Raw genomic sequence first — 12679 nt, forward strand, 5'->3', positions numbered from 1 at the left:
TTCAGTGTTGCTACTGTGGTTAAAAAAATACAACAACAAAAAAAGCGTAGTTGGAACGTTGGAGCGTGTTGCTAACACTGACGGATGTTCGCGTTCAACCTTTTGCCTTTAAATCAGTTCGACAGCAACTCAGATCAGCATTTTGCAGTCATTAATTAAACGGCCCTCGGAGGTGACGGGGTTTCCTTACAGAACTTTCCGTGTCTTGTTATGTAACGATAAGCCCATTGTCTAAGACCAAATCATTAAGCAGAGGAGATCCTGTGTACGAGTTCATCTAAGTGTGCTTTACGTTTCGGTTGCATTTAGGAGGTTTTCTTGATTCTTTTAATAGTTTGTGCAATTGTATTTTTTCTTGTTGCTTTTATTTACACGTGTCGGCACGAGGGACGACGACAGGCACGTCTGTATATGAAATGTGGGTCTTTTACGTTTGTGTGCGTGTGTCTGATTTTTGTGAAACAAATTTATTTCTGACCATAACTGTCTAATTTATCAAACTGGATCACACATATTTATTCATAAAATCACTGACAGGAGCAATTACAAGGAATTGTGGAATTCATGAGAATCCTGTTAGTTCACGAAAACATAAGTATCCTACAACACCTCCTGTGTTTTGTGAGAATGTATGTACAATGAGACTAATGTCTAATGAACCCCAACGCCCAGTTGTTCAGAAGTAATCCGATCGGATTTCGGCTATCGGATCGGATCTAATCTTGAAAATGGGAAGTTCAAAAGAAGGAAAAAAAAAGGACTCGGAAATCAGATTAGCTCACGTAATCCAATCTTGCTTTTGATCATACCTTCAGTATGTGTTGCTTAAAACTTTTTTTTTTTTAGCAGGATTGGGATACCCGTTATCCAAAAACTCAGGATCATCCTGATCCCAGCAGAAGGGTGGATTCACTGAGGATATATCCGGAACAAAATGTCCTAAAACTTTCAAACTGGTCAAATAGTCCAACGTTTGTATCATGTAGTATATACATTTATTTATACTTTGCACTTGATTTGTTTAACCGTTACAGTCATAATGTAGATAAAGTAGACATTAGGCTCCCAATGAATCCTTTCAGTACAGTAAAGTAGAAAAGAAAAAAAGATTTTCTCCCCATAAATAATCCCCCAAACAGTCAATATCAAACAAATATAATATATTCAACTTTAACGGTCATTTATCACTGTATATTAATTACAATGACTCGATCGTCAGAGCTGAAAAAGTCAAAAGTAGTTTCTAACAACTGCGTCCCTTATTGCTCTCCACATACGAAGAACTCTGAACGTTCTTATTTCGTTAATTATTGGACATGTCGACTTTTTATGATTTAAAACATGTGTTCAAAATTTCCACAATGTATCTGTGAACAATGTCGATTGGTTTGTTTGTAGGAAGGCGATGTTTGTATTGTTTTATTGTGCTGTTCTCTGTCTCTTCATATAAAAACACTTGAAGTGACCCCATGCTAGCAAATCCAGCCTACCTGTTGTTCTTTACACAGCTAGTAGCCTACACTGTGAGATTTAGTCTGATTTAGAGCACTAGTAATCCGGATTTGGTAATCTTGGAAGGTTTGTGCGTGGATCAGGGTGATCCGATCCAATGCTGCTTTGAAAAACGGTCACAAAAGGAAGATGGATTACTTGATCCTAGACAGCAAAAACGTGGGATTTTCACATTTCAAAGATGAAACTTTTTGAACAACCGGGCTCGATTGATCGGCTTCAAATCGTTTAATTAGTGAGTTGCAGTCTATGCGGGAGTATGTTGTGAAATTTAAAACGCTTATTTATTTCACTTGCACTGACAGATTGGGTGAAAGTATTGTGATTTGGAGAAAAAGAGAAATCAATCTAAACAAAATCCATCAAATAAAACTATCAATTTAAGTACGATAAAAGGGGGAAGAATTAGTGTGTGTCTGCGGTAGCCGATGCGCTGCAGTGGCTGAGCTGCATTACTGGACGATTTAGGCAACGCTAAGGTTTTGCAGTGTTCTTTCAGTCATTATTTGACATTTTGTGAGTATCACTGATTATAAATTAGTGATGCAAAGAAAATGACCAAATCTGGTGTGAATTTTTTGTTCGGTTTGTCCTACGAAAACATTTACACATAACTTGACTAAAAAAAAAAATTATTAATGAAGTCCAATCATACCTTTCTTCATTTTCTCTCAGCCACCTGATTGGAGAAAAGCACCTCAGGACGAAAGATAGAGGTAGTGCCAATCCGAGCCATCCCACAAACCCTTGCGCCGGCATTCAGCAAGACATAGTGCCTAGCATCATATATGCTAATGGTAAGACGTGGCTCTTTTCTTTCTGCTTAGCTCTTCTCTTCTCTCCATTGTCCAGCTGGAAATAAACAGGAATAATCACTGACACATTTCTTCTTGTTTTGGGACTCTGGGATTTGAAGTCACATGATGACAAAGTGCAGAATGACAGCTTTTATTTGAGGCTTTGTAGGGTGACATGAAGGAATCAGAGCTGTTTTTATACAAAGTCCCTGTTCATTTTGATGGCCTATTCATGTCTATGCAAATCTCTACGCACTGTTTCTTTTTAAATCCAATTTGCTGTGCAGAATCACAACAACAACAAATTTGCCTCTGTCTAACTGCTTACAGATTGCCCTGTTAGATATCCGGTTCTTTTTTTACAGCCCTTTTCACTGTTAATTTGTTTCCAGGAACCGGGGAAAAAAGATTTCTGCCTCTTTATTGTTTCAGGTTTCCTTACCTCAGGGTGGTATCTGATTAACACGCATACAAACAGAGCTCTGTATAAAGCAGAGAGAGAGAGAGAGAGAGAGAGAGAGAGAGAGAGAGAGAGAGAAAATAGTATTGTAAACACTGAGCTTGTCTCTAAATATTTTCCATTTACCTTACATATACGAAGAGGCAAAAAAACATTATATGGAGCTAATACCAAGGCAAAGTAATAAAACTAACGAAACTAAGATGTCTAAGATGACTTCCCTAATAATGTTACACCATCCAGCTACACCCTGAAGCTTTGTTCAGGATCATAGATTACATTGAGTCATAGATTACACACGGTTTTGGGTGAGACAGATTTCCGTTATGTTAGTTGCGTACATTAGCTTTGTATCTCCAATACGATACAAAAGAAGCAAACTTCACCAACACCAAACACACCATTACTGACACCAAACACGCCATTACCGACACCAAACACGCCATTACAGACACCAAACACACCATTACAGACACCAAACACGCCATTACCGACACCAAACGCGCCATTACGGACACCAAACGCGCCATTACGGACACCAAACGCGCCATTACGGACACCAAACGCGCCATTACGGACACCAAACGCGCCATTACCGACACCAAACACGCCATTTCGGACACCAAACACGCCATTACAGACACCAAACACGCCATTACAACACCAAACACGCCATTACGGACACCAAACACGCCATTACCGACACCAAACACGCCATTACCGACACCAAACGCACCATTACAGACACCAAACACGCCATTACAGACACCAAACACGCCATTACGGACACCAAACACGCCATTACGGACACCAAACACGCCATTACGGACACCAAACACGCCATTACGGACACCAAACACACCATTACGGACACCAAACACACCATTACAACACCAAACACACCATTACAGACACCAAACACACCATTACAGACACCAAACACACCATTACGGACACCAAACACGCCATTACAGACACCAAACACGTGTGCTATATGCCTGGATAAAAACATCTGCCAAACTGAGAAATGTAAATGAATATGCTGACTTATTAGTAAGGAATGTTCCAGAAAAAAATTCTCCATAGAATGCATTTATTTGTTTGTTTGGTTGGTTGATTTTTGAAAATATTGATATATTAAAAATGTTTGAAGGCACTGAAGCCATTTGTCTAATCAGAGCCTTTTGAGGTTCATGTTCTGTAATAAAATTGTAGGAGCACATTCAGGATGAAGATCTTATGTATCAATTCTGATTCTTGACACTTGTTTTCGGCTTTGCTCCGGCAGACAGAACAGCGTATGTGTCTGCAGACATGGACTTTCCACCTAAGAGAGAGGAGAAAAAGGTATGGGAGGTTCTGGTTCTGGGGACAGTATGTTGTGATGTATCTTCAGCCCGTTTGTTTGATTATGTTTATTTTTTTTCCTTTATGGTCACAGATGAAAGCAGCACGAGCCAAATTCAATTTCCAAGCCCAGTCACCCAAGTAAGTATAAATATACAAGGTTGCATTTAAGTGTTCAGGATCACTCTTGGTATATTAATGGATTTAACTGAATAAACAGGAAGGGTGCATCAGTAGTGTTAAGCTGTATTTATTCTAGCCTGAATGTTCTTTCAGGAACATTCACATGAACATGTGAAATTCAACATGATTCAACTACAACTCAACGTTGGCTTCTTCTCAGTGCAATAATGAGTTCTCCAATAGATGGCAGTGTTTGTCCATTATGGATAAGACTGTATCACAGGCGATAGAAACGTTGAAAAAATATATATATTTGCATAGATCTTTTATAGTGCCGGCTCATTTCAAGGATTTAGGGGAAACATACAGTATATAACATTCTGTTTTCAATTTCAAACGAGAATTTCTCAAATACAGTGCACCCCAGGTACAGGACCGTTAAGACACTGATGAGCCCTTGAGCAAGATTCCTATACGTTTAGGTTGTATCCTCTTTGAATTCTCCCTTCAGATTCCCTTTGGATAAAAATCATCAACCCAACTGATACAACCATTCAAACCCGAGCACTGTTGATTGTTAGGAGGCGTTGATGAATTATCTACATCAGCAGCTCGGACCTTAGTGCCAGCAGCTGCAAGGATTATATTAATGCACTCATTCTAATACATTATAGTATCTGTAGTAATTACGTACACAGGGACTTGTATGGCGGATGTTCTACATAAACATATTTATTAAAACGTGTATTTTGAGTGATTAGCAAGTTTGCCTCGCATCTCTGGAGCTATGGGTTCGAATACCACCTCCGCCCTGTGTGCACAGAGCTTTCACGTGCTTTCCTGTGCTTTGCGGGTTTCCTACAGGTACTCCGGTTTCCTCCCCCAGTCTAAAGACATGCACTGTAGGCTGATTGGCATTTCCAAATTGTCTATAGTGTGTGAATGGGTATGCAGTTATGCCCTGTGGTGGGTTAATGTCCCCTGCCTTGTTTTCTGAGTTCCCTGGGATAGGCTCCAGGCTCCCCGAAACCCTCTGTACAGTAGAGTTTTTTTCTTTGTGATTGTTGCGGGTAAAAATACTTGATTTTGCTGTGGCTTTTCTTCAAAATTTGCGACGCACGTTTTTTTTGTGCTTTTTTGAGGAAAAATGTCTGAAATCGCAGTTGCACTGAATAGTTTGGCAGGGTCTTTCGCAGTGACGTTTGTCTGTAAACGAGACCTTTTAGCTGTACTTACGTTCGACACACATGAATCGAAGAGGGTTTTCGGCTGAACGCTTGCTGCGATGGCATCACATGACGCGTCTTGGCCCAAACCTGCGGAATATCTGTGGTAATTTCGGAAAAATTGCACGCTCCTCCGAATATCGTCTCCTCGATTTCGCGTTCATTTCTGCGATCGCAAAAAAGAGGGACTGGAAAATGAACAGATGGCGTTTTTTAAAGCGCTTTCCACTGTCAGTGCTTTGTAACAGTCAGAGGTAATATTGTAACTTGAGGAAAGTCTTCAAAACAGAGAGCTTTGCAGTTTCTATGCGTTTGACTATTAACTTCAAGAGAGAGAAAAAAGGGGACGTTGGTAAGGGAACGATCGTCGATGACCGCTGGAACGTATGTGACACCGGGAACTAAGTAGTATTGTAGACATTCCACTTAAAGACTTCAAATGTAACTGTAAATGGATAAACAAATAAAAAGCATGATGAGTTGTTCTTTAATAAATAAACAAAATAATCGTTGACGAATTGCTGTGGTGTAAGAGGAATAAAACATTTTGGTCTTCACTGTTATTTGAAACGAATCACCTTTCGGGATGGTAAGAGTAACTACGTATTGTGTTCGCATCGCGTTGCATGACCTGGTCATTGATTATTTTCCTATAACAGCACACACCCGAGTGTTTTATTCCCTCCATGTTAAATAGCTAAAAACGAATGGATTTGTCTTAGTTGTACACAGACTGCTCTTGAATAATTAAAACAATGGACTCAAAACTAAATTTTATGAGTTGTTGAGTATGAATTAAGGAAGTCCTGCTTAGATTTCGTATGGAGCTCAGGCCATGAATTTTCCCCACCGTGGTAGTTGCATGTGTGACACTCAGCAGCCTGTATCAGGTCACAGCGCTGACTATAAGAACTCTATAGATTTCAGCAGTTAGTTTGTAATGATCACATTCCTGTGTATAGTAGTTGTGTTCATTACAAGGCTTTTGTGCGGTCTGGGTTTTGCACGTCCCTATGAGGATCTGCTTTCTCTCCAAATATGTCCCTTATTCCTGTTCAACAGCTATTTGTTTCCTAAGTTTAGCAAATCGAGGCAGGTCTTGAGGCAGTTTAAAAAACGGGCAGTAAAACAAGGATAAAACCGAGGAAAAACTTGTAATCCTTATTAGATTCCGGGATTCCACCTAATGGCAGCACATGTTGACCTTTGACCTTTGTTTCCCAGGGAGCTGACCCTGCAGAAGGGTGATGTGGTGTACATTCACCGCCAGGTTGATGCCAATTGGTATGAAGGAGAGCATCATGGGAGAGCAGGGATCTTTCCTACTAGCTACGTTGAGGTACGTGTGCGTGTCTGTATGTTTGGGGTGTTCACATATTGTGAAATGAACTTATCGTAGAGGCTCACTCTTCCTCTCATCCATCTTTCCTTGAGCAGATAATTCCTCCGACAGAGAAGCCAGTGCCGATAAAGTCTCCCAGTGTACAGGTGCTGGAGTACGGTGAGGCCGTGGCTCTGTTCAACTTCAACGCCGACCTGCCGGTGGAGCTGTCCTTCAGGAAGGTACTGGCTCCTAAAAACGATATAATAATAATAATAATAGTAATAATAATAATAATAATGAGCATAATTATACTCTTTTAGGGCGAGGTGATCTCCATAACACGGCGGGTAGATGATCACTGGTTGGAGGGTCGGATCCCAGGCACCGCCCGTAGCGGCATTTTCCCCGCCAACTATGTGCAGGTCAACAAAATGCCCCGCACCAAAACCGCTGATGACCTTTCACCCTGCCCACTCTCGCCCCTCTCCCCTTCCCCTCACTGCTCTCAGGTTCCGCTTTCACCTCACGCACGCACCAGTCAATCACGCTCACCCCTCTCACCCACACAGCCCGCCTCCACCAGACAGCCGTCCAATCACTTTGTGTTCTCGCCTGGCCCCGCCTCACACACTCCACCCAACAGCCACAGGAGTTTCTCACCTTCAGCATGCAGCTCACTGGACAGAGAAGTGAGATCCCCTGTTTCACAATCCAGTCATGTCCTGGCGTCTCCACAGGGCCCGGGACTGACAGCGAACATGAACCTGAGACCTTCGTTGACTTATCAGGTATCAAGATGGTAACATTTATGGTGGTAATGATTATATATTCCATTATAGTGAAGCTATTTCATCACTGATCCGGGTTTCAGAAGGTCATAAAGTAATGAAATGCCTTCAAAATTATTGGGTTATTTTTATCTTTCTTTTGATTAGACCTTGTATAAGATGTATGATGTTAGTCTTGTAACCTCTTTGTGTAGGATGGAACCAGGACACACTCGCCTCAGTCTTACACACACGTTAAAACTCCACCTTCAGCAGCTTCCCCGGTCAACAGCAGCTCTACAGTCATACCACGTCAGCCGTAAGTCTTAGATCCCCTTAGAGTGATCTGATTATTGTTCATGATTAAATACATTCCTAACCTTCGGTCTCTGCCAGATATAAGGCAGTTTACAACTACAAGCCCCAGAATGGAGACGAGCTGGAGCTGAGGGAAGGAGACATCGTTCAGGTGATGGAGAAGTGTGATGACGGCTGGTTTGTAGGTAAACAGCTCTTTTACATCATGGATGACTTTCTTTTAGAATTAGAATGTATTGCTTTACTTTCCCTCTAGTACGATCTCGCAGTCCTGGCTGTAGATTATGCATATTTTTGACTTACCTGCCCTCTACAGGACACTATCTGTTACTACATCATTAGTAAAACGATGGCTGTTGCTTAATAGTGTGCTAGATTTAGAGAATTTGGGATAAAATCAGTTCGTGTTTGGATCAAACTGAGGACTGTGGAAGAAATTGTTGGATTTCTTTGATCACATAGAGAGTTGCTAGGATCAAGCACTATTCTATGATGTGAGTTTACTTGTGCCTTATTTCAACTACCCTGGCTAATTTATAGCAATTTTGCAGTTCCAAAAAAGGAGGCTAATCTTAAATACCACTCAGTTACTATGGCAACCTGCACTTTTGGACGAACAAGCTCAGTGTCAGGCTAATGTTGAAGCTTAATTACCTGTAAAATTGTGCATTTTTCTAGCATTAAATTGAGGCTCAATAGTATTAAATCAGTGCTTGCTGGGATTATTGAAGATAGCCAGGATTAAATTAGAGTTTGCTAGAATAAAATGGAGGTTTTCTGGAATTAAATCATAGCTTACTAGGATGAAATTGAGGTTTGGCAGGATTAAATCATTTGCAAGGATTAAACCAAGGTTTGCTAGGATAACTTGGATGCTTTTTAGGATTAAAAAAAATTTGTTGGCAGGGGGTGTTAAATTGAGGGTTGTTGGGATTAAATCCTGATTACTGGGATCAAAAAGTGGCTTGTTAGGATCACGTTGAGGCTTGCTGGGATTAAATCGAAGCTTGCTAGGATTAAATTGAGGCTTGGTAGGAACAAATCAAGGTTTTCTAGGATTAAATTGAGGTTTGTTGGGATTAAATCAAGGTTTGCTTGGATTATATTGAAGTTTACTAAGATTAATTTGAGTCCTGGTATGATTAAATCTAGGTTCGTTGGGATTAAATTGAGACTTGCTAGGATTAAATTGAGGCTTGGCAGGATCAAGTCAAATTTTGCTGGGATTAAGTCAAGTTTTGCTGGAATTAAGTCAAGGTTTGCTGGGATTAAATCTAGGTTTGCTGGGATTAAATTGAGACTTGCTAGGATTAAATTGAGGCTTGGCAGGATTAAATTATGGTTTGCTGGGATTAAGTCAAAGTTTGCTAGGATTACATCCTGGGATTGAACTAATCATTTTAGATAGCATTAGTGAAATCTTTGGCTTACTTGTTGGTACTGATGTTGACCCCCTTCTCCTTACAGGTACGTCTGAGAGGACCCACGCTTTTGGAACGTTTCCTGGCAACTATGTGGCACCTGTTTGAACATGAACAAATGTTTTGGCACATTCACTACGTCTGCAGTCTCGCCCACTAATTCAAAGAGAATTTTACCATATATATATATATACACACACACATATATTTCTCTGCACAATCAATCTTCAATCTCTCCATCATCATCTCTCACTTTTCAGCTCCTGAACTGGTTTGCATGCACACTCTGTTCACGTTTTGAGCACTTGGGTATGTGTGTGTGTCTGTGTGTGTTTTCACAAGCACTCCCTGGATGTGGTGGCAATGGCAAAGACACTGTGTTTGGAACAGTCAAGGCAACTCGCTTGTTTTTAAAGCCACCAGTGACTGATTTAAGAGGCGGCCATGGATATGATTTGGACTGGACTGCTGCCATAGAGAACTCCTTATCACCCACATGCTTATTTTGCAGCACATCCTGTGTTTGACAGTTTTGTGTAAAGATGTCCTCCGTCCTGCGTTTCAGATTTGTAACAGCCCAGCAGCTCCGTGAGGACACGCATCAGGATGGACGAACCTTCTCAGTTATCATGATCATCACAAATATTAGTGTTGTTTTTTTTGCTGGCTTGATATTCACAACACAACCATGTAATTCCTTGCCTGCTAGAGCTTCATCTATGTGTAGTATATATTAGTGCTGTATCTGTTAATCTATTGCTCGAGGCACTATTGAAGGATCAGCTCACTCGGGAGCATTCTGGGGATTTTTGTAATATTTCTGAGGAAGAAACTCTTGCAGAACTGGCTTCAGTATGTATGTATGTATTATAAATCTAGAGCTCAAACATGTCTGTGATGGATTAGCTGGAGTTTTACAGTTCAGGGCTATATGTGAGAATAACGAAATATGATTCCATACATAACAAAAGCCTATTACTGAAAACTTGTTCTAGATCATTGTTCTATGTTGAGTAATACAGTACATTTCCTGGCATCTAATATGCTATTTAGAAACATGACCAATCCGAGACATGCTGTGCGTCATGAAGGGTATGGCTCTGTCATCGAGATCGGGCGTTCCTTGACGGAAAGCAAGTCTCGTGTCGTTTCTGATCGGCTCCTTGCTGGAACATTCTTTCTCCATCAACTTGATCTGGTGAAACTTTCATAAGAATTCAAACGAGTGAAGATGATGTGGTTGGGGTGGGGTTTTTTTTTTTTTTTTTTTTTTTTGAGTTAAAGTATAAACCTTAACCTTTGTAACTATTTACACAAATTGAGTCACTTAGATATGGTTTGGTTGTCACTTGGAAAACCATTGCGGTTTTCATCGACGACACTCCAATTCAAATCCCCCCCTCCCCCACCTCCAAAAAAAAAAAAAAACTTTCCTGAAGTTTAACATGACATCGGACCCTGTTATGAAGTGATCCTAATTTGTAATTGTACTACTAAAGCAACGTATACCGCATATCGCCAACTAACTTACTTTTTGAGAACGAAAACGTTCTTGGAAAGATGAAGTAAGATGGTGACTAAAGTATAACGAAAAAGGAAGTGTTTTGATCATATCATGAACAAGAATGTGACTGACCAGCTGATGTATGTAAAGTAATTCTGTCACAAACTACAGTGTGTTATCTCGTGATCCCTGTCACCGTCAATTCAAACTAAAAAGCGACTTCTTAATATGCGTTCCTTACATTCGCAGTCATGGAATTTCAGAGGAATACTGACTTGACCACAGGTTATTATGGGATGGTTAGGTTACACTAGAACGGTGAATGCTTGTATGTGGTTGTAGGATACTGCTTTCTAACTCGAGTATTATTTCCAGATTTTTTTTTTTGTTTTCGTTTTGTTTTCTGAGACTGTACAGATATTAACAGTTATCAAAACTGCAAAAAATATAATATATTTTTACTGATCACACAGTGTATTTCAGTAGCTATGGTACTCACAGATTTTGATAACCATCAAATAAATGCACCCTGTGCTGGGGAAAAAAAGATACACTTCGTTCTTTTTTTATTATTATTTATTTTTTTACACAACATAGCTTTAAGGTGTGCTCTAAAGAAACCAGTCTGCTAGTTCCTCATGTTCTTCATGCCATGTGTTTGACTTTAGGTTGTGTTCGAAAACACTCGTATGCTTGTCTTTGCTTAGACGTTCTTCTTGTAGCTATGATACAGAACCTCATGACTGAAATCAGTAACATTTTCCATTGCCTTGTGGTGTTGTATTGTGACACACTGAGGGAAAAATCCCTGCAGATGGGAACACTTTTTAGATAATCAGACAAGTTTCAAAGTAACTCATTTGAATTCCTGAAAACTTCAAAAAGGGGGATTCGGCAATGTTTTTCTGATGGAGTTTATAGCTAAAGGTCAGAATGTAAGGACTAATGTTCATTTAAAAAAAACAAACAAAATGATTTCAGGGTAAAGAAAACTATTTATTAAGCAATAGATTAAAATAACCTTATACCAGAGTGCTGCTGTATTCTCATTTCTGATTGGCCAGTAGGTGTTGATTAATTTTCTAATAATAGCAGCTTTATAGTAGATCTGACTGATTTCTGTGAGATGTCTATTTAGCGTTTATTGAAGGAGTCTTAGGTGTCAGGGTTTAAAGCTGTAACTTGAAGGTTTCCGACAGTCTTGGCAACAGAAGGCTTTTGTGATTAAGACAACAAACACATAAAACACACCTGAATTCTCACCTCCCTCCTAACTAACTACTATTCCATGACTCAGACACCCGTGTCACTTTAGAAAGGAGCGCAGTTTTCTAGTACGAAATAGAACCCACCCTGAATTCCAGCCTACGTTTCTAATCAAGCGAAGGTGTGGCCTTGCACTTTTGAGTAACCTGGGTGTGTTTGAGCTGGGGGAAAATAAAAGAACTAATCTGGACTCCCCTGATTTCGAGAATATTAGAGTGGCCTATAATATTAGAGTATATTGGTGTGAAATGACAGAGCTGCGCACGTCATACTGTCCAATAATGAAAGAATAATGTAGCCAACACGTTATGAATAAATATTGGTGAATAAACACATCGATAACATAGGTTTCTAGTTCATTCCTGATTTGAACCTCTATGTGATACAGGTACAAACCTAAACACATGTATATAATACGTCCAAGCACAGTATTATGCGTAGTGTGATGAGCTCAAAAAGGGATGCAGAGATTTTCAGGTGTCAGTAACATATAGGAGGAGTTCATGGTTTTATTAATTGATGTTTTTAATAACATGATGGTGGAAATCACTATTCAGTAATATTTACTACTATTGTTAGAGTTGTTATTGTTCATTTGTAGAAATGATAATGAA

The 12679-nt window shown here is 39.9% G+C and overlaps 1 protein-coding gene across 5 annotated transcripts in view; it reads left to right on the forward strand.

The window, feature by feature from the left end:
• sorbs3 (sorbin and SH3 domain containing 3) overlaps positions 1-11348 on the forward strand; it is a 56137-nt gene extending 44789 nt beyond the window's left edge. For 3 of the 5 annotated variants that reach the window (XM_017468328.3, XM_017468327.3, XM_017468326.3), the window contains exons 13-21: positions 2188-2309; positions 4058-4116; positions 4211-4257; positions 6690-6804; positions 6903-7028; positions 7110-7577; positions 7772-7875; positions 7953-8059; positions 9342-11348. In XM_017468328.3, coding sequence (XP_017323817.1) covers positions 2188-2309; positions 4058-4116; positions 4211-4257; positions 6690-6804; positions 6903-7028; positions 7110-7577; positions 7772-7875; positions 7953-8059; positions 9342-9403 — 1210 coding nt within the window. In that variant the 3' untranslated portion in view covers positions 9404-11348. The remainder of the gene's footprint in view (positions 1-2187; positions 2310-4057; positions 4117-4210; positions 4258-6689; positions 6805-6902; positions 7029-7109; positions 7578-7771; positions 7876-7952; positions 8060-9341) is intronic. The other 2 variants (XM_017468330.3, XM_017468329.3) reach the window with 2 other exon arrangements.
• The last annotated feature ends 1331 nt before the right edge of the window (positions 11349-12679 follow it).

Source organism: Ictalurus punctatus, chromosome 5 (assembly GCF_001660625.3).
Source record: "Ictalurus punctatus breed USDA103 chromosome 5, Coco_2.0, whole genome shotgun sequence".
NCBI classification, from domain to species: domain Eukaryota; kingdom Metazoa; phylum Chordata; class Actinopteri; order Siluriformes; family Ictaluridae; genus Ictalurus; species Ictalurus punctatus.